This window comes from Saccopteryx bilineata, chromosome 2 (assembly GCF_036850765.1).
Source record: "Saccopteryx bilineata isolate mSacBil1 chromosome 2, mSacBil1_pri_phased_curated, whole genome shotgun sequence".
Taxonomy (NCBI): domain Eukaryota; kingdom Metazoa; phylum Chordata; class Mammalia; order Chiroptera; family Emballonuridae; genus Saccopteryx; species Saccopteryx bilineata.
In genome coordinates, this window is record NC_089491.1 from 370,455,987 (window position 1) to 370,480,682 (window position 24,696).

The 24,696-nt window shown below is 47.3% G+C and overlaps 1 protein-coding gene and 1 pseudogene across 2 annotated transcripts in view; one reads left to right on the top strand and one right to left on the bottom strand.

Moving 5' to 3' along the window:
- The window catches only part of DCAKD (dephospho-CoA kinase domain containing), a 41,180-nt gene that overhangs the window by 11,038 nt on the left and 5,446 nt on the right, over positions 1-24,696 (top strand). The window contains exons 1-3 of one of the 2 annotated variants that reach the window (XM_066263421.1): positions 1,741-1,788; positions 20,206-20,433; positions 20,858-21,061. In XM_066263421.1, the coding sequence (XP_066119518.1) occupies positions 20,322-20,433; positions 20,858-21,061 (316 nt within the window). In that variant the 5' untranslated portion in view covers positions 1,741-1,788; positions 20,206-20,321. Of the gene's footprint in view, positions 1-1,740; positions 1,789-20,205; positions 20,434-20,857; positions 21,062-24,696 lie in introns of those variants that run through there. The other variant, XM_066263420.1, reaches the window with a different exon arrangement.
- LOC136327818 (U4 spliceosomal RNA) lies at positions 2,238-2,346 on the bottom strand (annotated as a pseudogene).

Below are 24,696 nucleotides of genomic sequence, written 5' to 3' on the forward strand. Positions count from 1 at the left end.
CATATGTGCCTTAACTGGGGGGCTCCAGCTGAGTGACCTCTTGCTCAAGCCAGTGACCCAGCGCAACCCTAAGGGGTTGCTGATTATCGGGGGGAAAGGCTAGGTTTCTGAGGGATATATATATAGAGAGAACGAGATGTGATTTCTAGAGCTAGGATTTAAAGCTAAATTTAATCAATGTCATCAAGACCCTTAGACACCAGAAGACAGTAGCCTGGATCTGATAGTCACAAGGTCCAGATCCCTAGCAGGCTACAGATAACATCTTGACCTAAGTTATGTTTCAGCTCCTGAGCCCTAAGGTGGAATGACTCCTAGCTATACCATGAAATCAGACAGCGAGACACTGGAACAGACCTCAGAACTGTCCTCACGATCTGAAGAAATGAGCCTAAGTGGTGGTGCAGTGGATAAAGTGTCAACCTGAGAGATGCTAAGGTTCGAACCCCTGAGGTTGCTGGCTTGAGCATGGGCTCACCAGCTTGAGCGCTGGGTCACTGGCTTGAGCCCAAGGTCACTGGCTTGAGCAAGAGGTCACTCAGCTGGAGCCCCCCAGTCAAGGCACATATGAGAAAGCAATCAATGAACAACTAAAGTGACACAACTATGAGCTGATGCTTCTCATCTCTCTCCCTTCCTGTCTGTCCCTATCTGTCTCTCGCTTAAAAAAAAAAAGACCTGAAGAAATAATTTATTACCCTTACCTCACCTCTGACCAACTAGCTCCCAGCAAGACCCCCAAACCCTTTAGCCCATTATGTCTTGTGATTGTGCCCCATATAATCTGTAACCTGTACACACCATCAGGGAGTTGGGGTTTTTGAACATTAGCTTCCTGTTCTCTTGGATGGTGCCTTCTGTTTATAATAAAATAGCCAATACTTGTACACTGCAAAAATTAAAAAAGGGTTACTTGAATACAAGCACTGTGATACTGTGACAGCTGACCTGGTACCTGTGATGGCTATTGAGTGACTTACAGGTGGGTAAGCTGTAAAGGAGTAATTCACAAGCCGATGGGATGAAGCAGGTCACATGAGATTTCATCATGCTACTCAAAGGCTCGCAACTTAAAAAGTGCTTATTTCTGGAATTTTCCCTTTAATGTTTTCAGACTGAAGTTGACCATGGGTAACTGAAACCATGGAAGCAAAACCACGGATAAAAGGGGACTAATGTACTTCTGATTCTTTCAACAAGCAACACAGATAACTTGCACTTTAGTAGAGGCAGGATGAGAGGATAAATGACTTGCTGGGCTTCAAAGAACAGAATTTGAGCTTTGCAGCCAACTGGCTTTGTAGGAGGGGACGAACTGATTAAAATGTCAGTTTCCTCGTGGAAAATGGGGATGGTGACAGCATCCAAGGACTTAAGATTCAATGAGATGATTCCTACCAGTGCTCTTAGGGCTTGTCAGGTAAAGGGTGCTCTGTTAACTACCATGGCTATCATTAGCTTTGCCAGGGGCTGCACAGCCAGTGAAGGCCAGGCTTTAATTTGAAGCGAGGACTCGCGGAGTCTACCCCTCCTCTGTCGCGTGGGAAGGCTCTAGCTCCGTGGGAGGACTTACCGACCCTACTATCCCACCCTGGCTAGCGCTTCCGGGCTGCGGCATTCTCCCCTCTCACTTTCTCTGCCCGCCGCTTCCGTTTACCCACTTCCGGCCCGGGAGCGCGCGCTCCCGAAGCCCCACCTGCCCACCCGCAGCCACTCAGTAAGCGCCTCTGAGATTGGGCGGGCGGCGGCGGCGGCAGCGGCGGCACGGGCCGGGTCAGAGGCCTCCGGGTATGTAGCGCGCTGTGCGGACGGGAAGGTGCTAGTGGCTGGGCCCCGGGGCGGGGGCGCGCGGGCCGGAAGCTCTGGGAATTGCTTGGTTTTCTCCAGCGTCTGAGCCACCTGGCCTGGGGGGGAGGATTCGCCCCGGCCTGAGTCCCGTTATGGGCCGGGCTCTGGACGCACAGAACCGCCGCCGATGCGCACCGGTCGAGCTGCGTTGCTGGGGTGTAGAGTACGCGCCTTTTTTCCCCCAGCCTTGGTTAAGATTTATTGAGCACATATTAGGTAGCAGCCACTAACCAAATGCTTTTCCTCTATGGCTCGCTGCCCTGACAGCAACCCTTCTAAGCAAGAGGTTATTTTCATAGTTTTACGGGTGTGGAGAAAGGTTTACAAGTAGAAAGCGGCGGAAAATGTGGACTCGAGCCCAGGTTCAGTCCAAAGCCACTTCACTTGAGAACTTTGTGGTCAGACCTAAATTTGATTTTTGTTTTTGTCTTTTTCAATTAGCAGTAATGGCGCCTTGGATAAACCTCGTTGGGTACCATACTGCCACTGCGCAAACCTAAATTTGTTGTAATGGAACAGCGAGAAACAAACGTCCTGTCACACAATCAGGAGGCCAAAATAAGAAATTAGGGAGTCCTCGTTAGCTAGCTGTGTGTGCCTGAACCACAGGGAGGCCGAAGCCTTTCAAATCCTTCTGCCCCAACTGCAGTCTGGAATTAGCTTTTAAAGGCAGAATTACATACTGATTGAGGAATGGGGAGGAGAGAAACCCTAGCAGTAAAACAGCAGTGAAACAAGCTTTCTTACAATATTTATCTATAGATTTAATTCAGGGAGAAACATTCTGAGAACACCTGCAACCTTGCAAAGCTAGCCCAAGGCCACAGTCTGGGAAACCACCCTCAAGGCCTGGAATAGGGAGTCTTTTAGAAAAAGTAAGTTCTGCTAAAAGTCTCTTTGTTTTAGAGAAAGTCAGTTCTGCCAAAAATTATTCATGTTAAGAGCCTTTCTTTTCTATATTTCAAATTGATTTTTGAACCCAGCCTCTGCTGATTCTAGTTTTGTGACTTTGGGTACCAGGCCGACTCTCAGTTTGCTCATTTGAAAAAGTGAGACTGATACCTGTCTCAGGGTGGATGCTATGCTGGGTATCTGCTGTTTTGCTGAATGATTATTGCTTTTCAGACAGGCTCCCCTGCACTTTTCTCTTCCCCAGAAGGCTAAACTGGTTTGTAAAGTTTTATTTATTTATTTTTATTTTTTTACTTTTTTTTAATTTAATTGTGTTTACATAGATTCTAGGGTCACCCCGAATGCCTCCCCTTTCCCCCCTATTCCCCTCAACATCTCTCTTGCCCCCCTCCCTACAGCGCCCTCCCCCCTTCCCTTCAGGTTTATCCCATCCTATCATCCCCTTTCCCTCGGTCCTCTTTTCCTCTGGTCCCTTTGATCCCTCCTCTGTCTCAGTTCCGTTCCTCAGTTCTCATTATTCCTTGGATTCCTCAAATGAGTGAGGTCATATGATATTTTTCTTTCTCTGCCTGGCTTATTTCACTCAACAGAATAGTTTCCAGGTCCCTCCATATTGTTGCAAAAGGTAATATTTCCTTCTTTTTCATAGCCCCATAGTATTCCATTGTATTTATATACCACAGCTTTTTAATCCTCTCGTCCACTGACAGACACTTGGGCTGTTTCCACATCTTTGCTATTGTGAACAATGCTGCCATAAACATGGGGGTGCATTTCTTTTTTTCAGTCAGTGATATGGTGTCCTTGGGGTATATTCCTAAAAGTGGGATGGCTGGGTCAAAGGGCAGTTCCATTTCTAATTTTTTTAAGGAATCTCCATACTGTTTTCCATAGGGGCTGCACCAGTCTGCATTCCCACCAGCAATGCTGGAGGGTTCCCCTTTCTCCACATCCTCGCCAGCACCTATCATGTATTGTTTTGTCAATGAGCACCATTCTGACTGGTGTCAGGTGGTATCTCATTGTGGTTTTAAATTACATTTCTCTAATGATTAATGATGTAAAGTTTTAGTGAAGAATCCCAGGCCTTGGAGGCTAATAAGAAGGCGGCCAGATTGCCAGCTCTCCAAATGGAGGCATTGGCACCTTTGGTGTTGAGTTTGCTTAAGAAGTTTTTGAAGATTTTTCTCTCTCTCTTACGGGAAGATTATTACGCAGTTACCTTTAACATTAAATCCTAATTTATAGTTGAGGAAAGGGAGCTGATTTTCCCTCATCGATTTGGCGGGATGCAAATATAGGTCTGGAAGACAGTTGAAATGTTAGACAGCTGGTGCATAGAAAGTGGACAGGCCAGTTTGAGTGGTTTTTTCTTAGCAGGGCCCTAAATTCCCTCCAAATCCTCTTCTATCTTCAGCAGTCGAAATCTGTTCTGGATAAAATGTTTAAAGGGTTCAAAAGCCTTTCCTTGCCTGTGCCTTAAGGAGAAAAGACTAGCTTCTCTGGCCAGATAGTTCAGTTGCCTAGAGCTTTGTCCCAATATTCCAAGGTTGCGTGTTCCATCCCCGATCAGGGCACATACATTAATCAACCAATGAATGCATAAATAAGAGGAACAAAAAAAAATCAGTGTTTCTCTGTCTCTCCATCTATTCCCTGTCCTCTCTATAATCAAGAAATTTTTAAAAATAAAATAAAAACAAGACTAGGGCTGATAGCTGAAGGCAGGCATGCGGTGAGCTTAGCTTTGTTTTGAAAACTATACACTTCCACATTTTTAGGTCGCTGAAATTTTTCTCTGAAAGTTTCAGTAGCTGCAAAGGATATGATTTGTTGTTAATTGTAAATACTGAGATTTTAAAGTTAAAACTGTTAGGTGAGGAATTTAAATCTCAAGTGGAATCTAAATGCCATAGTGATATGATTTCTCTCATCCCTTGGGGAAAGATACACTAACCAGTTTTTATTTAACAGTTGAAATTTTACATTGTTCCTTTTTCATCCTTGAACTCATATTTCCACTACAGAATTTTTTCTAGTATAGATAATCATGCTTGAAAGCCTTTGGTTTATTGTCCTACTTCTTTGCAACAAGAATACATACAAAAATTAAAATATATTTGGAAATTGTGCTGTGGCCATAATATTAAACATTTTCCCTTGAGATTGAATTTTTATAACTAAAAAATACACAATTAATCAAAACAAATATAATACATTGCTGGCTAGTTTTGATAATTGTTAAATAAAAAGTTTTATTTGAAATGCTTCTCTTCATAAGCTGAGTGGAACTTATTGCTTTAGTTAATGCATTCATCCATGTATATTTGCTAGAATAAGCACAACTTTTTTATTCTGTGGCCGTAAGCATTGAAAAAGTTGGCATTGTTACTCAGTTCTTTGGACATCTGAGATAGGGGCCCAAAAATCAGTGATCTGTCATTGAAATCATTTATTAATGACCCATCAGCTGACAGTTTTTTTAGGTCCTCCTTTAAGTTTGAAAGCAAAGATTTGGAAACCACCTGACTCAGCAGGAGGATTTGCTACATAGTAACTATAGGCAGTCACAGTCTCCATATTACTACTACATGGTATTTTGAATTGCTTCTTTGTGGTGCTGGGGGTATTTTACACCATGGGACTATACCTTAGTAAGATTTGCCATGGGTGGGTAGTAATGCCTTTTTTTGAAATGTGGGAGGTGGGTGACAGTCAAGGAATGGAGGGAACAGGTCTGTCTTTTTTTTTAGAAACTGACAGCCAAAGCCATTTATTTATTTATTTATTTATTTGACAGAGAGTCAGAGAGAGGGACAGATATGGACAGATGGACAGGAAGGGGGAGAGATGAAAAGCATCAATTCTTCATTGCAGCTCCTTAGTTGTTCATTGATTGCTTCCTCATATGTACCTTGACTGGGGGGGGGGGGCGCTACAGCAGAGTGAGTGACCCCTTGCTCAAGCCAGTGACCTTGGGCTCAAGCCAGCCACCTTGGACTTCAAGCCAGCAACCTTTGGGCTTAAGCCAGCAACCCCACACTCAAGCTGGTGAGCCCATTATCAAGCCAGATGAGCCTGCACTCAAGCTGGCGACATCGAGGTTTCTGGGTCATCCACATTCGAGTCTCACGCTCTGTCCACTGTGCCACCACCTGGTCAGGCAGAAACAGGTCTCTCTTAAGACACACACACACATTTTTTTTTTTTTTTCCACTGCTCTGGCCGGTTTTCTCAATGGATACAGCATCAGCCTGGTGTATGAATGTCCTGGGTTCAATTCTCAGTCAGGGCACTCAATAGAAGGGATTATCTGCTTCTCTTTCCCTCCTTCTCCCCCTTCTCTCCCTCTTCTCTTCCAATAGCCAGTGGCTCCATGGGTTTGAGAATCGCCCTGGGTGCTGAGGACAGCTCAGTTGGTCCCATTGCATCAGCCTCAGGTGCTAAAAATAGCTCAGTTGATTTGAACATAGCCCCATACAGGAGGTGCTGTGTGGATCCCTGTTGGGGCGCATGTGGGAGTCTGTCTCACTATCTCCCCTCTTCTCATTTAAAAAATTTTTTTTTCATTGATTTAAGAGAAAAAGAGAGGGGAAGGGAAAGAGAGAGAAGCATCAACTTGTTTCACTTAATTGTTCCATTTAATTGTGTACTCACTGATTGCTTGTCTCGTAGGTGCCCTGACCAGGGGTTGAACCTGCAACCTCTGGCATGCAGGGCTGACTCTTTATCCACTAAGGCACCTGGCCAGGGCTAGGTCTCTTCTTCTTTTTAAAAATTTTATCGATTTAGAGAGACAGGAATGGAGAGTGACAGGAACATCCTTCTGTTCCTGTATGTGCCCTGACCAGGGATCAAACCGGTAACCCCTGTGCTTCGGGACAGTGCTCTAACTAACTGAGCCATCTGGCCAGGGCTAGGTCTATCTTTTTGAGCACTCTCTGAGCATGAAGCTTTTTATATATATATATTTTTTATTTTTAACTTTATTTGATTTTTTTTTTTTTTTTAGAGAGAGAGACAGGGAGAGAAAGAGAGAAGGGAGAGAAGCAGAAAGCATCAACTCTCATATGTGCCTTGGCCAGGCAAGCCCAGGGTTTTGAACCGGCGACCTCAGCGTTCCCAGGTCGACACTTTATCCACTGTGCCACCACAGGTCAGGCTATTCCAGTGAGCTTTTATGGGTGAGCAGTGAAGTTGTTCAGACTGGACTACTGTGCTAGCATTTATACAGAAAAAAATAAATAAAAAGGAATGCCATCTCAGGAACTTCAAAGTCACAGGGGCCTCGGTTGACATCTCAGCTCCATTCTTTAAACTGTGTGGCTTTGGGCAATATGCCAGCATTGTAGACTTCTGTTACCATATTTCCCCATGTATAAGACGCTCCCATGTATAAGACACACCTTAATTTGGGGGCCCAAAATTTGGAAAAAGTAAGTATTACATAAAGTTATTGAACTCAAGTTTTATTCATCATAAAATTTATACAAGTCCTCATCACTGTCAAAACTCCCATCCATTAGTTTATCCTCATCTGTGTCTGATGACAAATCACTGTCTTCAACAATGAGCACAAAAACACGAAAAAGTGGGAAATGCAAGCAAAAAAATCTACAACCACGGTATAAGATGCACCCAGCTCTTACACCCCACATTTTTTGGGAAAGTGTACATTTATACATGGGGAAATATGGTAACTTGTGTATAAAATGGGCTAAATAATGGCTACTCACAGGGGTTTTGTCAGGAGGAAAGGAAGTAATGTATGTCATGGTCACCTCACCTCCTCAAACTCAATGTGTGACATGTCAATCACTGAAGTCTACTCCATTTCCCTGAAGGGCACCTCCATCCTTTCCATTGCTCAGGCCAGAAACCTGGGTTCTTTCTCACAATCTTCATCCAACCCATCAGTGCCCCCTGCCAGCCCTGCTCCCCACTTTCACAACCGGGACGGATAGCCCCGTTCCATCTACCACCATCTTGTTCCTGGATTACTGCATTAGCCTCTGAGTGATTTCCTTGCTGCCACCTTTGTTCTCCAACAGTCTGTTCATAATACAGCACGTAAGCTAGTGTGTCCCTTTAAAAATGCAAGTCTGATCATGTGACCACTATGCTCAAAACACTCTAGTGGCTGAAATCTCAGAGTACATGCCAAGTCCTCAGAGTCCCAGCGACTTGATGAGAGAAGCGGGTTATTTCCTCTGTGGGCGTCTTTTTCCACTCTCCCTCCTGATCGTACCCTTCCTGACGCACTGGCCACTTGACTGCTCCTTGACCATGCTAAGCATACTCCTACCTTGGGCCTGTGGACATGCTGTTCCCTCCACATGGAAAGCGCTTCATTCAGAGGACTGCATGGCTAACTCCCTACTCTGCCCCACTGTCACCCTCTCAGAGACTGTCCTGAATATATAAAATGACACTTCCACTTCACCCTCCATTCTCCTTTTGTTCCACGTTTCTTCACAGTACATATCAATCACCACCCAACGTACTGACTGTGTTTATTTACTGTAATCTGCCTCTCTCCCTAGAATCTGGCCTCAGCTGTATCCAAGGAGCTTAAAACAAGGCCTGAAAGTAGAAAGCCCTCCAAAGATATTTGCTGAATGAATACATAAAGCATGCGGCAAAATGTTTAGCTCATAGGTAAGCAGGAATCCAACATTAGCTATTTTAAATTTAGAATATATCTGGTCTAGAAAACCTACAGTGAGAATCACAAAACCTTTTCACATCACTTCCCAGCCCCACTTTCCTGGGCTGACAGTATCTTGAGCTCACGGATGAGGAAACTGGCAGAGTGCCTAGGAAGGTATATTTCCCAGCAGTCAGGAACTATAAATATAAAGAGCAGCCACCCTGGGAGTGCTCTCCATGTGTCAGGGACATCCCTGATCCCACCTGATCAATATAACAACCCAATGAAGTCAGTTCTTCGATGTATTCCCATTCTGAAAGTGAAGAAGTAGAAGGTGAGAGAAGTTAGATATTTGACCACAGCATTCACAGGCGGGCTTCCCACTGAGGAATGAGAAGCCCTGGCTGGGGATGCATTAAGATTTTCAAGTGGCAAAGGCACAGTTTAAAAATAATCGATTTCAACCCAATTCCCCACCTCTTACGGGGACAAATCAGCAATGGAGCTTGTCTGTCGGCGGGCTCTTCTTTCCAGTGCCCCACGTCACCACTTCACAGGCAGGGAGAGGGGAGAGGAAGACTGACCGCTGCCAGTATGGGGACAAATCAGCAATGGCGCTTGTTTGTCAGCGGGCTCTTCTTTCCAGTGCCCCACGTCACCACTTCACAGGCAGGGGGGAGGGGAGAGGAAGACTGACCGCTGCCAACGCCTCTTGTGGCCCCCTTCAGATACAGCCTGGAGAAAGCCCAGTGCCTCTTGTGGCCCCTTCAGATACAGCCTGGAGAAAGCCCAGTGTCTCTTGTGGCCCCTTCAGATACAGCCTGGAGAAAGCCCAGTGTCTCTTGTGGCCCCTTCAGATACAGCCTGGAGAAAGCCCAGTGCCTCTTGTGGCCCCTTCAGATACAGCCTGGAGAAAGCCCAGTGCCTCTTGTGGCCCCTTCAGATACAGCCTGGAGAAAGCCCAGTGCCTCTTGTGGCCCCCTTCAGATACAGCCTGGAGAAAGCCCAGTGCCTCTTGTGGCCCCCTTCAGATACAGCCTGGTGAAAGCCCAGTGCCTCTTGTGGCCCCCTTCAGATACAGCCTGGAGAAAGCCCAGTGCCTCTTGTGGCCCCTTCAGATACAGCCTGGAGAAAGCCCAGTGCCTCTTGTGGCCCCCTTCAGATACAGCCTGGAGAAAGCGGTGACTTAGGGGACCTAGCAGACAAGGGAACTTAGACTCAGGTTTAAACAGCAACCTCTCACCAATAACACAAGATCAGGAGTGAGGAAACCATAGATAAAAATAGCACTTACTAGTTAACCGGAAAATATATTTTTGCAACCACTGCTTCCACGAAAAAATAATTGGGTCCCAAGACAGGGAGTCTCATATTCATGAATGATTATATTGATCATTGGAGCAAAATGGATACATCCTCTTTGGAGAGCAATTTAAAGGAGAAGTGCTTGGCTGGTCAGGCATGCCTAGTTGAGATCCTGAGAGGCTGCAAAAGGAGGAGGAAACAGAGCTGCCAGCTAATGAGGGAGCCAGGTCCCGCCCTGCACGAGCTTTGGGCTGTTTATTGGGAGATGGAAAGCAATAGAACTCGCTTCCAACTTAAGTCCTGAGCTCTCTCAAGGGAGTAAAGGAAGAGAGAGTATCCATTCAAATATCAATTCCTGCCCCGGCCGAATAGCTCAATTGGTTAGAGCATTGTCTGGAAGCACAGAGGTTCCAGGTTCAATCCCAGGTCAGGACACGTACAGGAACAGATTGTTTCTGTCTCTCTCTCTACCCCCTTCCTCTTTCTCTAAAATCAATAAAAATAAACATTAAAAACACACACACACAAATTTCAATTCCCTGGCCAGGTGGCTCAGTTGGTTAGAGCATTGTCCTGATACGCAAAGGTTGCAGGTTCAGTTTTAAAGTCGGGCACATAAAGGAATCAACCAGTGAATGCACAAATAGATGGAACAACAAATTGATGTTTCTCTCTTAAATCAATAAATTAAATATATATATATATATAAAACATCAATTCCTTATTCTGTTTAACCTATTGGGTGTTTTGCTTCTGTTCTTTTTTTTTTTTCCTAGAGGGATTTACTAGCAGCAAGCAGCATGTTCTAGTAGAAAAAGGAGCAGGCTGGGAGTTTGGTCCTAGCCTCCCCTTTGACACTGAGTTTGTGACCCCAAGGATTTCCCCTCCCTTTTTTTGGTTATTCAGTCATTTGTTCAATAAATAGTTATCAAACACTCAAATAATAGGAAACATTGGTGCCAGGTACTATTAGTGTTCTAAGCACTTTATATATAATTAACTCGTTTTTTTTTTTTTACTTTATTTATTTTACTCATTTTGAAAGAGAGAGACAGGAAGGAACGGAGAGAAAGAGGGAGAAGAGAGAGAAGCATCAATTCGTAGTTGCTTGACTTTAGTTGTTCATTGATTGCTTCTCATATGTGCATTGACCAAGGAGGGGCTCAAGCCAGTGACCCCTTGCTCAAACTGTCAAGCCTGCACTCAAGTGGTGACCTCGGGGATTAGAGCCTGGGACCTCAGCATTCCAGGAGGATGCTCTATCCACTGCACCACCACAGGTCAGGCCTGGTTTATTCTTCACAGCAACTGAGAGTAGGTGCCATTAGTTCCATTTTGCAGATGAAGAAACTGAACCGAAGAAAGATTAAGTAACTTCACCAATATCACTCACTTGGTAAGTGACAGACAGACATTGAACATTATGCTAGCTGCTGGAGACAAAGGGGTGCAAATGGACATAGCTCAGTGGCCTCATGAAGCTTATTTTGTCTAATGTGTTGAAAATAGTGAAACAAAAATACAAAGCCTGACGGGTAGAAGGAAGAAGGGAAATGGAGCAGTGAGAGATGTCGGGGCCTGATTGGGGTTGGTGGCAGAAGAGGCTGCTCTAAGAGGAGTTGTGACTTGCTCACTTGCTGCTTTTAGGTCCTCACTCAGACCTCCCTGGTCCCTCATCTGAAACGCTGACCCCCAGTATTGATACCCTGCCATATTTAGCACCATCACACATACTATGAACTTACTATGTCATCCACTCCTCCCCTCGTGGTAGAGTGTAAGCTTTGTGGGGGCGGGCACTCTTGTTTGAATCAGTGCCTGATGCCTAACTGGTTGAAAGAGTGAATGAGGAATAAATCAAGAGAAGTGAGCCAGATGGCGAATGTGGTGGGCAGGGGGCTCTGCGGGAGGAAAGAGCCTTCGTGTTCAGGGACAGAAGGCCAGTGTGTGATGAGCACAGGAGTGACTAGGGGTGGAGAGGCTGGCAATGGGCAGATCACACGGGGTTCAGAGATCTTTGTGAGGGGCTAAGAGGAAGGGGGAGGATGCAGTGAAGATTTTAAGTAGGGAAGTGACATAATCAACTGTCCTTTAAGCCATGACCATGGCTGCCTTGGGAGATATAGGACAGGGACTAGAGGATCAGGTCATACACTACAGAGGTCTGTGTGTGAGGTGATGATAGCTTGGGTTAGCAATTAGAGCTCCACAGACAGCGCAGCAGTGGGCTTTTTAGAAATACTGCTAGAGGAGATTCTAAGAGACTTCCCCTGAAAGGATTGTCTTGGTCTTCTCCAGGCTACTGGGGCCCAAGAGGTAAAACCCAAAAGGCAGTTTAGAGAGGCTCAATGAGAGTTATGGAGCACTACATCTCTGACTTGAGTCCTTACCTTTTCTTTACGTCCTGCTGCCTCTCCACAGATGTGGACAATAAGGGAAAAGAAAGGATGGAGGCTCCTCTTTGGCTGATGAATCCCAGGCCTGGGGTTGGGTCTGGAATCCAGTTTCCATTTCTCTTGCATTGAGCATGAGCTTTTCTTGTTACTATGGGACTCAGTATTGTCCTTCCTCCTTCAGCCAAGTCAGTTCTGTGACCAGCTTTGGGTGTTGAGGGAGAAGATTGCTGGGCCACCAAGGTCGTATAATTCTTTGGTTACTCCAGCGAGCATTTTTTGACTGCTCTGGGAAGATCACTTTTGGAGAAAAAAGCACTGTTGTAACTCACAGCCTCCCCCAGGAGCTGATGCTGGTATTAGCACGGAAGTCCTGTCCCTTGTTTACAGGTGTGGAGACCAAGGCTCAAAGCAGGGCAGATATTTGTGGCTCCACATACCCCAAACTTATCACCAGGGGCCAAGCTGGTGAGAAGGATTCCTGCAGTCACACAGGTAGTTTTGTGGCAGAGTTCAGAGACTAGGACCCGGGCCTCACCGCTTCCAGCCCACAACTTTCCATTTTAGCGGTGCCTGGCTGCTGGGACGCTAAGTCGATCTCTAGATTCGAACTCCACTCTAGGGCTAGGGTGGAGCCTGGGTTTCTATACCTTTTCTAAAGTTTCCCAGGGTATTCAGAGCAGAGCCAGGTTTAAGAGTTCCTCCTTATGAATGGCATTAGAATAAGGAGAAATGAGCAGATTCTGGAGAAGGATGACTTTTGAGCCAGAGCAAGAAGAGAGTCATCAAAGGTTATCAAAGGAGGTCATTTCTCCAGGGGTGCCTCAGGAGGGGCTGCAGGGACAGGTTTGGGTGGGACTTAGAAGCAGCTTGGAACATAAGTCTTCGTTTTCTTTCTTTTTTTATTCATTTTTTAAAGAGAGAGAGAGGGTTGGGGAGTGGGAAGCATCAACTCCCATATGTGCCTTGACCGGGCAAGCCCAGAGTTTCAAACTGGTGACCTCAGCATTCCGGGTCGATGTTTTATCCACTGCACCACCAGGTCAAGCCCGTTTTCTTCTTGATAAGTCTTGAGGGACAGTGGATCTTGCTGGTTGCAGCTCCCTCTCCAGGCAGATTTGTGAGCAAACGTGTGAGAGGGTCCACACGCACACACATCAGGCCCAGGGTGGGTACCACATGACCCCTCTTGCTCACCTGTCAGCGGGTTTCATTTGTTACTGTCTGTCTCTCCAGTTTTCCTTTGGTTATCTGAGAGGTCCCTGGCATCTTGCAGCAAAGCCCAGAGGCGCTCAGTCAGCGGTTAGTGGAGGAATGAGGTATGGAGAGGCTTGCCGGACAGGAGCAGCTGTTATTTGTCCAGGCCCTTTAAGCCAGGGCCCCTGGGCCTCCCCTGGACCTGTGCTCTTCCATCTCCTTGGCTTTCCTGACGGAGGCCAAGCAGCTGTTGGTCTGTTTCCACAGATGGTTATCCAAGGCACAGAGAAGGGAAGATATTCAGTAGGTTAATCCAGCAGCCTGGGACAGAACTGAGCCTTGAATTGACATCTGTTTGGTTGTTTTTTTTTAAACAAAATATATTTTATTTTATTTTATCTTATTTATTGATTTCAGAGAGAAGAAGGGGGAGACAGAGAAACCAATTCCTTATTCCACTTACTATTTATGCATTCATTGATTGATTCTGTTCTTTCTTTCTTTCTTTCTTTTTATTTCTCTCTCTTTCTCTCTCTCTTTCTTTCTCTTTTAGAGAGAGAGAGAGATAGAGGGACATAGGAAGGGAGAGAGATGAGAAGCATCAACTCAATAGTTGCAGCATCTTAGTTATTCACTAATTGCTTTCTCATATGTGCCCTGACGGGGAGGGGGGGACGACTCCAGCCAAGCCAGCGACTCCTTGCTCAAGCCAGAGACCTTGGGCTCAAGCCAGTGACCATCATAGACATGACCCCACACTCAAGTTGGCAACCCTGTGCCCGAGTTGTTTAGCCCATGCTCAAGCAAATGAGCCCACAGTCAAGCCAGCGACCTCAGGGTTTAGAACAGTGGTAGTCAACCTGGTCCCTACCACCCACTAGTGGGCATTCCAGCTTTCATGGTGGGCGGTAGCGGAGCAACCAAAGTATAAATAGAAAGATAGATTTAAGTTGTTTTATAAAGATTTATTCTGCCAAACTTAGCGAAAATCCAACATAAAGTACTTGGTAAGTAATTATTATTATATGCTTTAACTTGCTGTAACTCTGCTTTATAAATTTTATAAAGTAAAGTTACTTCCCTACTTTATAAATCACCATTACTGTGGAACTGGTGGGCGGTTTGAAAATTTTACTACTAACAGAGATACAAAAGTGGGCGGTAGGTATAAAAAGGTTGACTACCCCTGGTTTAGAACCTGGGTCCTCAACATCCCAGGTCAACACTATTCACTGTGCCACTGCCTGATCAGGCTCTTTTTTATTTTATTTTATTTTTTTAAATTTTTTGCAGAGACAGAGTTAGAGAGAGGGACAGATAGAGATGGACAGACAGGAAAGGAGAGAGATGAAAAACATCAATTCTTCATTGCGGCTCCTTAGTTGTTCATTGATTAATTTCGTATATGTGCCTTGAAGTGGGGGGGGGCTACAGCAGATCTAGTGACCCCTTGCTCGAGCCAGCGACCTTGGGCTCAAGCTGGTGAGCCTTGCTCAAACCAGATGAGCCCGTGCTCAAGCTGGTGACCTCGAGGTCTCGAACCTGGGTCCTCCACATTCTAGTCCGACGTTCTATCCACTGCGCCACCGCCTGATTAGGCTCTTTTTTATTTTTCATTCATTGATTCTTGTATGTGCCTTGACCAGGAATCAAACTGGCAACCTTGGAGTATCTAACCAACTGAGCTACCTACATCTGTGCCCTGTTTGCTCTCCATAAGACCTTGCCCCTATTCTGCTGAGGGAAGACATCAATATGATCAAGAAATCATTTTTCTTTGACTTTGCATTGATTTGCCTGCAGATAGATTCACTGTCATTTTTCTCCTAGTCTAAAGGTAAATTAACTTTCATTTCCTGAGTACAGAAAGGCAGTCTAGAGGCAGAGTTAGGAGCCTTGAATTCCATCCTGACTCCACTAACAGCGTGGGTCTGGGCAAGTCCCTTCCCCTCCCTGATCCTTCATCTCTGCTGAAGTGAAGAGTTAGAGTCAATCCCAAGCTGTTACACAGCAGAACTGCCTAGGCACCTCCATCCCCGGGATTCTGATGCAGTAGGTTTCAAGAGGGTCCTGGTCCTGTGGGTGGTTGGGGGTTAAAGTGTCAGCTACATGGCGTTCCAGACCCTTTCAGCCAACTCTGGCAAAGCCCCACTGACCCATGACAGGGGCTTGCTTTTTTTTTTCTTTTTTTTTTTTAATCAAGTGAGAGGCAGGGAGGCAGAGACAGACTCCCACATGCATCTCAACTGGGATCCACCTGCCAGTCCCCATCTGTGGCTGATGCTCTGCCCATCTGGGGCCGTTCCATTGCTTGGCAACCGAGCCTCTTCAGTGCCTGAGGCAAGGCCATGGAACCATCCTCAGCACCCAGGGCCAACTTTCTCATTCCAGCCCTGGCTACAGGAGGATATGAGGGGGTAGGGGTGAAGAAGCAGATTGTCGCTTCTCCTGTGTGCCCTGACCGGAAATCAAACCCAGGACTTCCACACGCCAGGCTGATGTTCTACCACTGAGCTAGCTGGCCAGGGCCGGTGGCTTGCTTTTATCATTGAGAGGTCAAAGCCTTGTGGAGAACTGGCCTTTGCCCCTTCGCTCCACCTGGACCTATTCTCAAGTCTCACTCCCATTATTGGTCTTCAAAAAAAAAGGAGCAGACTTGTTGCTTTAGAAACAACAAGACAGGGTTAAAAGTGCTGTTGCTGTGTTCTCCATGTCAAACTTCAGCTAAGGAGAGAAACTTTTTTTTTAATAACTGAACCCTATCCTTAACTCCTCTTTCTAAGCTGGAGGGAGACCATCTGGGGATGACTCCAGTCTCATATTGAGAAGAAATGCTCTGTAAATGGTTTAATAACCTAGGTCTCTCCATTTGGATGATGAAGCTGTGGGTATTTTCTTCTCTCCACCTCTAGTTTCCCTGGGTGAGAATGAGCCTGGGCAGATTTAAACTCTTTGGGTGGTTCCTCTGCTGCTCTAAGCCACCCATCTACTCAGCCCACATCTGAGCAGCTGGCTCTACCTGCCATTTGGTGTGTCCCCAGGGGAGCAAACTCATTTCAGTATAAGCTCAAGCAAAGTGTAATTAGGACAGTAAATCTGCTGTTTAACAACAACAAAAGTCCTATGACAGATTTTTATTTTATTTTACTTTTTTTAAGACTATTCATTGTAGGAGAGCAAGAGAGAGAAAGGGGGAGGAGCAGGAAGCATCAACTCCCATATGTGCCTTGATCAGGCAAGCCCAGGGTTTTGAACTGGTGACCTCAGTGTTCCAGGTCAACGCTTTATCCATTGCGCCACCACAGGTCAGGCCCTACGACAGATTTTTAAGGTCCTGGAAACCTGATTTGATGCTGAAGGAAGGATGGGAAGACCTGGCCTTCAATTTAATTTCTTTCAGTCTGGGAACAAAGTTCAAGACATAGTAACCAACCCTGTTTATTCCAGATAATGCAATGTGACTTTTTAAAAATTTTATTTATTGATTTATTTTATTGATTTATTTTTTGAGGGGGGGGGAGAAAAGAAAGGTAAGAGGGAGAGAGGAATAAACTTCTTGTTCCACGTGCACCCATTGATTGCTTCTCATATGTGCCCTAATGGGGCTCAGACTGGTGACATCAGGATTGAGCTGGTGCCCTTGGGGTCAAGCTGGTGCCCTCAGGATCGAGCCACCAACCCTGGGATTAAACTGGTGACATTGGCACACCAGTACAACACTACCCACTGCACCACCGGCCAGGGCCTATTGATTGATTTCAGAGAGAGAGAAACATTGATCTGCCATTCCACTCATCCATACATTCACTGGTTGATTCCTGTATGTGCCCTGATGAGGGATTGAATTTACAACCTTGGCACATCAGGGTGATGCTCCAACCAACTAAGCTATTTGGCCAGGGCACAATATGACTTTTAAAAAAAAATCTATTGTCAGGCCTGACCTATGGTGATGCAGTGGAAAAAGCATTGACCTGGAATGCTGAGGTCTCCGGTTTGAAACTGGTCTTGCCTGGTCAAGGCACAAATGGGAGTTGATGCTTTCTGCTCTTCCCCCCTTCTCTCACGTGTGCGCTCTCTCTCTCTCTCTCTCTCTCTCTCTCTCTCTCCCTCTCCCTCCCTTCTCTCTAAAATGAATAAAATTAAATTTAAAAAAATTAAAAATCTATTGTCAGATAGTCTTGAGTTTGCAGGAATGGGGACATAACTTCATGGAAGTCCTTTTTTCTTATAATCGGACTATACTGCTCACAAAAATTAGGGGATCAGGGAACAGGGAGACACTCCAGTACTTTCAGCCTTTTGTATAGTGCATTTTCACCAATGAAATAAAAGTTGGTTTTGCATCTCATTTGCATAATTGAACTTTTTTTGACTTGTCATTTGCTTTTCTGATGTTCTTATTTAATAAAAAAAAATGCTTCTTTTTTTATCACTTTATATTCATTTTGAAATATCCCCTAATTTTTTGAGCAGTATATAACCCCCACCTACCCCACACCACCATCCTCACTCCCTTTTCTGTATCAGGCAGCATACCAACAGTTTCATAAGCATTTTCTCATTCAGTCTGCACAACAGCCTATGAGGCAGATTCCGTCATCCCCATTTTATGGATGAGAAAACATTCAGAGAGGCAAGTGACTTGTCTGGGGTTGCACAGCATGTAAGCGAGGAACTGGATTTGAAGAGGTCTGTGGTCCTAACCTTTGTGCTGAACTGCTGCTGCTCAGCCTGAAAGCCACATCACATAAGCTCAGAGTTACCCGCCACCCAAGCCTGCCATCCTTTCCTCACATTCCTTGTTGGCAAGACCCATCCTTCTCTAAACCTCAAGCTTGGTGGCCACTGAGCCACTGCTTGCCATTGAGGTTCCTATCTGGTCCACCTCTTGGTTGAGGAGGAGGATTACTGATCTTGGCCTAGACCAGCCACCCAGACAGTCCTCAAACCCGGGGGGGGGGGGGGGGGGGCCGGGGCAGGCCTTTTTTTTTTTTTTTTTTTTTTTTAAGGGAAAGAGATGAGAAACATCAACTCATAGTTGCTGCACTTTAGTTCAGGGGTCGGGAACCTTTTTGGCTGAGAGAGCCATGAACGCCACATATTTTAAAATGTAATTCCATGAGAGCCATACAACGACCCGTGTACGTTACATATTATCCAATAAAAATTTGGTGCTGTCCTGGAGGACAGCTGTGATTGGCCCCAGCCACCCGCAACCATGAACATGAGTGGTAAGAAATGATGGATTGTGATACATGAGAATGTTTTATATTTTTAACATTATTTTTTTAATTAATTTTTTACAGAGACAGAGAGTGAGTCAGAGAGAGGGATAGACAGGGACAGACAGACAGGAACCGAGAGAGATAAGAAGCATCAATCATTAGTTTTTCATTGCGCCTTGCAACACCTTAGTTGTTCATTGATTGCTTTCTCATATGTGCCTTGACCACGGGCCTTCAGCAGACTGAGTAACCCCTTGTTGGACCCAGCGACCTTGGGTTCAAGCTGGTAGGCTTTTTGCTCAATCCAGATGAGCCCGCGCTCAAGCTGGCGACCTTGGGGTCTCGAACCTGGGTCCTCTGGGTCCGACGCTCTACCCACTGTGCCACCGCCTGGTCAGGCTATTATTTTTTTTATTAAAGATTTGTCTGTGAGCCAGATGCAGCCATTAAAAGAGCCACATCTGGCTCATGAGCCATAGGTTCCTGACCCCTACTTTGGTTGTTCATTGATTGCTTCTCATATGTGCTTTGACCAGGGGGCACCAGCTGAGCCAGTGACCCCTTGCTCAAGTCAGCAACCTTAGGCTCACACTAGCAACCTTGGACTTCAGTCAGCTACCTTTTGGCTCAAGCCAGCAACCATGGGATTATGTTAATGATCCCACGCTCAAGTCGGTGTCCCTGCACTCAAGCTGATGAGTCTGCGATCAAGCTGGATGAGCTCACGCTCAAGCCAGTGACCTTGGGGTTTTGAATCCGGTACCTCAATGTCCCAAGTTGACACTCTATCCACTGTGCCACCACCAGTCATGTCAGGCAGGCCAGTTTTTCCTATGAGCCTATTTCCCAGACTAGAAAATGAAGGCTGAGTGGGGGCGGGGGGATGGAAAATGGACAGAGTTGCTTCTGTGGGCATCTGGAGAGCACCTTGGGTTTACCACAGAGGGACAGGTGGCCCCTTCCTACTGGAAGTGTGCCTGTGTTTGTTTTTGCCACCTCAGAAAGCACACTTTGCTTAACAGCACCTGACCTTGTTCTGCCTCCTCAGCGTGTCGTGAAATTTAGACTGTGTTAGTTTGCCGCCTTTTTCTTTTTTTTTTTTTTTTTTCATTTTTCTGAAGCGAGAAACAGGGAGGGACAGCCAGACAGACTCCCGCATGCGCCCGACCGGGATCTACCCGGCATGCCCACCAGGGGCGACGCTCTGCCCACCAGGGGGCGATGCTCTGCCCATCCTGGGCGTCGCCATGTTGCGACCAGAGCCACTCTAGCGCTTGGGGCAGAGGCCACAGACCATCCCCAGCGCCCGGGCCATCTTTGCTCCAACGGAGCCTTGGCTGCGGGAGGGGAAGAGAGAGACAGAGAGGGAAAGTGCGGCGGAGGGGTGGAGAAGCAAATGGGCGCTTCTCCTGTGTGCCCTGGCCAGAATCGAACCCGGGTCCTCCGCACGCTAGGCCGACGCTCTACCGCTGAGCCAACCGGCCAGGGCCTAGTTTGCCTTCTTTACAAGTGGTTTTAAAGGAATACTGGCAGCCTTTCCTGAAAGAGTTTTCTGTTTCACGATGGACCCAGCGCTCACCAGGCTCCGGGCCTGACTGCCCAGCCAGTTGGTCTCCCTCCCCTTCCTCTGCCTCCCTCTCCCAGCTCTGATCAGGCTGCTCTTGTCCAACAGGCAGGTCCTTCTGGCAGTCCCGTGGCGGCCCATCCTGATTGGCTGAGCTTGTCCTGCTCCAGTGATTATCTGACTTGTCCGGCTCTAGTCTCATTGACTGCCTTTTTCCTGGGAAGATGTTCCTGGTGGGCCTGACAGGGGGCATTGCCTCAGGCAAGAGCTCAGTGATCCAGGTGTTCCAGCAGCTGGGGTGTGCAGTGATTGACGTTGATGTCATCGCCCGGCATGGTGAGTTGGAGGGGTTGGGCTGTGGGATTATCCATGGCAGCTCCCTTTGCTTCCTTTTTATAAGGCCTTCCCTGTAAAGATGAGGCCCTCTCACCTTTTTTTCTTCTGGCTTCAGAGGAGGGGAAGACTTTCCTTTGACCCTCTCTGGTGTTCTGCTCCGCGCACCATGCTGTCCTCTTGCTTTTCTCTTTATTCTTCCCTCTCATTAGACGTCTCCCCACTTTCAGTCTACCCCATGGCCAACACGAGGGACTCTGTGCACTTTGCTCTCTTCCTTAACTGCTTCTCTCCCCTCGTTTCATTTTTGCTTCAACTGAAGAAAGCAGCCCCCGGGTTCTCCCATTATTTTGCCTCTAGTCACCTGGGGTCCTCTGGCTGGTCTGGAAGCTCCGAAGAGTGACCCAGCTTCCTCCTCATGCCACAGTTGTCCAGCCAGGATACCCCGCCCACCAGCGCATCGTGGAGGTCTTTGGCACCGAGGTCTTGTTGGAGAATGGTGACATCAATCGCAAGGTCCTGGGGGACCTGATATTTAACCAGCCTGACCGGCGGCATCTGCTCAACACCATCACCCACCCTGAGATCCGCAAGGAAATGATGAAGGAGACCTTCAAGTACTTCCTTCGAGGTAAGACCGAGGGCCTGGGCAGGGGTGGGCAAAACCATCTCTTTCAGGGCCAGGGCCCTTCTCTGCAGAAAGGCTGGCTGGTTATCCAGGCTGTAGATTTCACACTGTTTATTGGCACCCCCTCCCCCATGCAGAGCCCCGTACCAGCTCAGAGGAAAGAAGCACATGTCCCTCAACTCTTAAGGAGGTTGACGGTTTAATGTGAAGAGACACTTGAGGCTTTTGAGCCATGATCCCCAGGAAGTAAGTTGATTTTTTCTAGTAGAGAAGGGAGTAACAACAGCTGATAAATAATGGGGTCATAAGACCTGAGTTAAATCCTGGTGCTCACAGTTTCTAGCTGTTTGACTCTGTCAGTGAGCTAACCCCTCTGCCTGTTTCCTCATCTGCATAATGAGGCTAATAATGCCAACCTTGCAAAAGTTGTTACGGGGACTAGGAGTCCACATAAGTGACTGTCCATCGCCCCACAAATAGAAACCACAGTCAGAGTCAGATTTGGTGCTGGTCGAGCTGCCTGGGAAAGTGAGTTTGCAGGTCGGAAGTTGGGGAGGGTCTAGGACGGCCGGGTCAGTGATGGAGAGGCTTCTAAGTGGAGGATGTCCTTTGAGGCTAGTGCTCAGTAGAGAGAGTTAGCTTGGCATGTGCAGAGACAGGTGCCTTACAGGGACTGAAAGAAGGGAAAAGTGTTTGAAAAGCAGGAGTCTCTGGTCAGTTGGTAAGAACCTTCTGCTGCCGTTGCTAGCATTTCCCAAGCCACATGCCACAGTTTGAGTCCTGTCCTTCAGGACGGTGTTGGACAGGGGTGACCTAATGCTTACTATCCACAATGGGGCCAGTCACCAGGAGAAGTGGTGGAGCAGAGAGCAGTGGCTTGGGATTCAGCTTATATGGCCTCCGGTCTGGGTCTTAGTGTTGAAAGTCTGGCTGCTGTCACCCCACTGTCAGTCATGGTGCTGAGATTTTCCTTCCTGGAAGATATGAGAGTGGCTTCTAGCTTTTCTTCTGGCTTTTGCAGTGGTCATGGCCAAACCCTTTATTTTCTCAGGCATCAACTTCTCATGTACAGAGTGGGGAACCTACCCCTCTCTGGCCAGAACCTTCCTCCAGAAGGAAAGGGATGACTTGACAGACAGCTGTGATGCTGCCCCCTGTCCCCTCCCCTGAGCTCTGGCCAGGGCGGGAGCAGGCGCCAGGCACCCTCCCTGCAGGACCAGCTTTTGCTCTGCATCTCAGTACCTGGCTATGGGCCTCCCTTCTTTCCTTCTCCCTCAAGGAGTGTCTTTAGAGTTTTTTTTTGGGGGGGGGGTTGTTTTGTTTTGTTTTTTAAGAGAGAAGCATGAGGGAGAGAGACAGGAACAAGCTGTCCTTGTATGAGCCCTATCCAGGGATCGAACCAGCAACCGTTGTGCTTCTGGACGACACTCCAACCAACCAAACTATCCAGGGCTCTAAAGTCTTCCTTTGTCCTGCCTCATGTGTCTGTGCCAGGGGCCCCTTCTGCCCCCGCCCTGGAGCGCAGCCTCTGCCTTTCATTTCTGCCCTTTCGCATTCGCTCCCAGGCCAGTTGCGAGTGCATCTGCAGGGCTTGGAGGCAGCAGCGGCTTTCTCTTATGAAATGAAGCATCGGATAATGTCACCTGCTCCAGAGTTCTCCCGCAGTGTCATCCACCCAGCCCCCCTCCCAAGCACCACCACTTAAATAAAAGCCAGAAAGCTCTTTTCAGCTCGATAAGGTAAAAAATGGGGATGACAGCTGTGGCTTCCACAGTCCCAGTTTCTCCCTGATGACTATAACAAATAAAACTGTCAGAGTTGGTATAATCAAACGTCAGATAAGATCACCAGCTGTTGGGAGGTCTCTGTGTAGGCAGACGGATGTCTTAATAGAGTCAGGATAGTTTGCAGAGCTTATCAAGCAGGACGGATGTGACAGCTGAATAGCCCTTTGCCGGTGAACCAAAGAGCTGGCCGCGAGCTCCCGAGAGGGGCTGAGGAGAAAGGACAGTGAGGGCAGAGGAAGGGACAGGAGCAGAGCAGGAAAGAGAGATAAGAGGCCCAGGGAGGGTCTGGCCGTGGCTCCTGTTCTGAGTTGGGAGGGGAGCGGAGGAGCCAGCTCCCCCTCCTCAGGGATCGGGAGTAGTAATAGCCATCATTTATGGAGCACTTAGTGAGAGTCTGGGTGGTGGGGTGCTGCGTGGTCTACATGACTTCAGTCATTTAATCCTTCCCATCTGTGAACTGGGTAGTCTTTTCATTCATTTACACCAGTGAGGCTTATTAAGGAGCCCAAAGTCACATGGTGAGAAAGTGGGGGCTTCATACACAGGTGTGTCCTCAGAGCCCATTCTCTTTTCTTTCCTTTCCTTTTTTTTTTTTTTTTTTTGCTGGACCATTAGCTTTAATCCTAGCTCGCACCCGACGGGCAAGACGTACACACAGTGGGAAAACACTTCCCTTTCCATTCAGGGCTCCCAAAGCCACTGACTCATCCGGGTTTCCTAGAATTGAAAGTTTCTAACCTCACCAGCCTTATTCACTCTGTTCCCCATCTCCTCTCTACACAAACTGGCTTCTCCTTCAACACTCCGCCATCTTGGCTGCCTCTCCTCTGCAGTGCTAATTTCAGGAACTGAGAGAGAGAAAGAGAGAGAGAGCCCCAAAACCCGTTCTTTTAACCCCTCATTCTACTGAAGGTTTTCTGAGCAACAGGTCCTGGGGAATAGGAAACCCAGCAGCTTGCGCTGTCACCTCTATTCCTGCATCACCTAGAGTGCCAGTTTCCCTGTGACACCCTTGGAACTGGAACGATGTGTGTCAGGTTCTGTAGATGGAAGTGTTTGTAGTGAGACACCATCCAAGCCAGGCAGGGGTCTCTAGGCAGAAGCGGTGCCCATCCCTTCCTCTTCCCGCTCCTGGATCCCCCCAGCCTTATTACACCTACACAGGGCCATTGGCATAAAGAGAACTAAGAGTGTGGAACCCGCTCTGTTTCTGGGCAGGCAGCCCAGGGATGTGTCCATTCACAGTGAGTGAAGGTGTTGACCTTGACTGGCCTTGGCTTGTAGTGGGAGGGCCAGCTGGTGCTTTTACCCTGTGGGAGCTAGTTTAGTATTAGTCATAACCACCACAGCACCTCCAGACATGTCCTGGCAGTCCTAGGCTGGAGGTCTGCCTCTGACCCTAAGAAGCAGCCTCTCCTGTTGGAGCTGCTGCCGCCACTCATGAGTCCCTTGTGGAGAGTTGGTAGAGCTAGCCATACAGGACTCTTCTTCAGCAGGAAGCCAGGCTTGGACCTGGCTCTTGGGGAAGAAGCTTTTCTTTCTTTAAACAAAGGTGGGTGAAGTAAGGCAGAAAGGGCCCAGTCATTCCTGGAAACTCTCCCTAGTCTCCTACGATTTTGGCTGTGTCATTTCCCTGCTCAGAAAGAACAACTCCGTGTTCAAGATCAAGGTGAACTCAGTGCTTTGTGCCTGCCCTGACTACCTTGCAGTTTGGCCTCACACTGCTCAAGGCCTCCACCTCAGCCAGAGTAGTAAGACTTCGCTGTTCCTTGTGATTTGCCGCCCCCCATTCCTTGAACCCTCACTCCCACCCACTCATATTCAAGTATCAGAAGTCCTACCTGCTTTGCA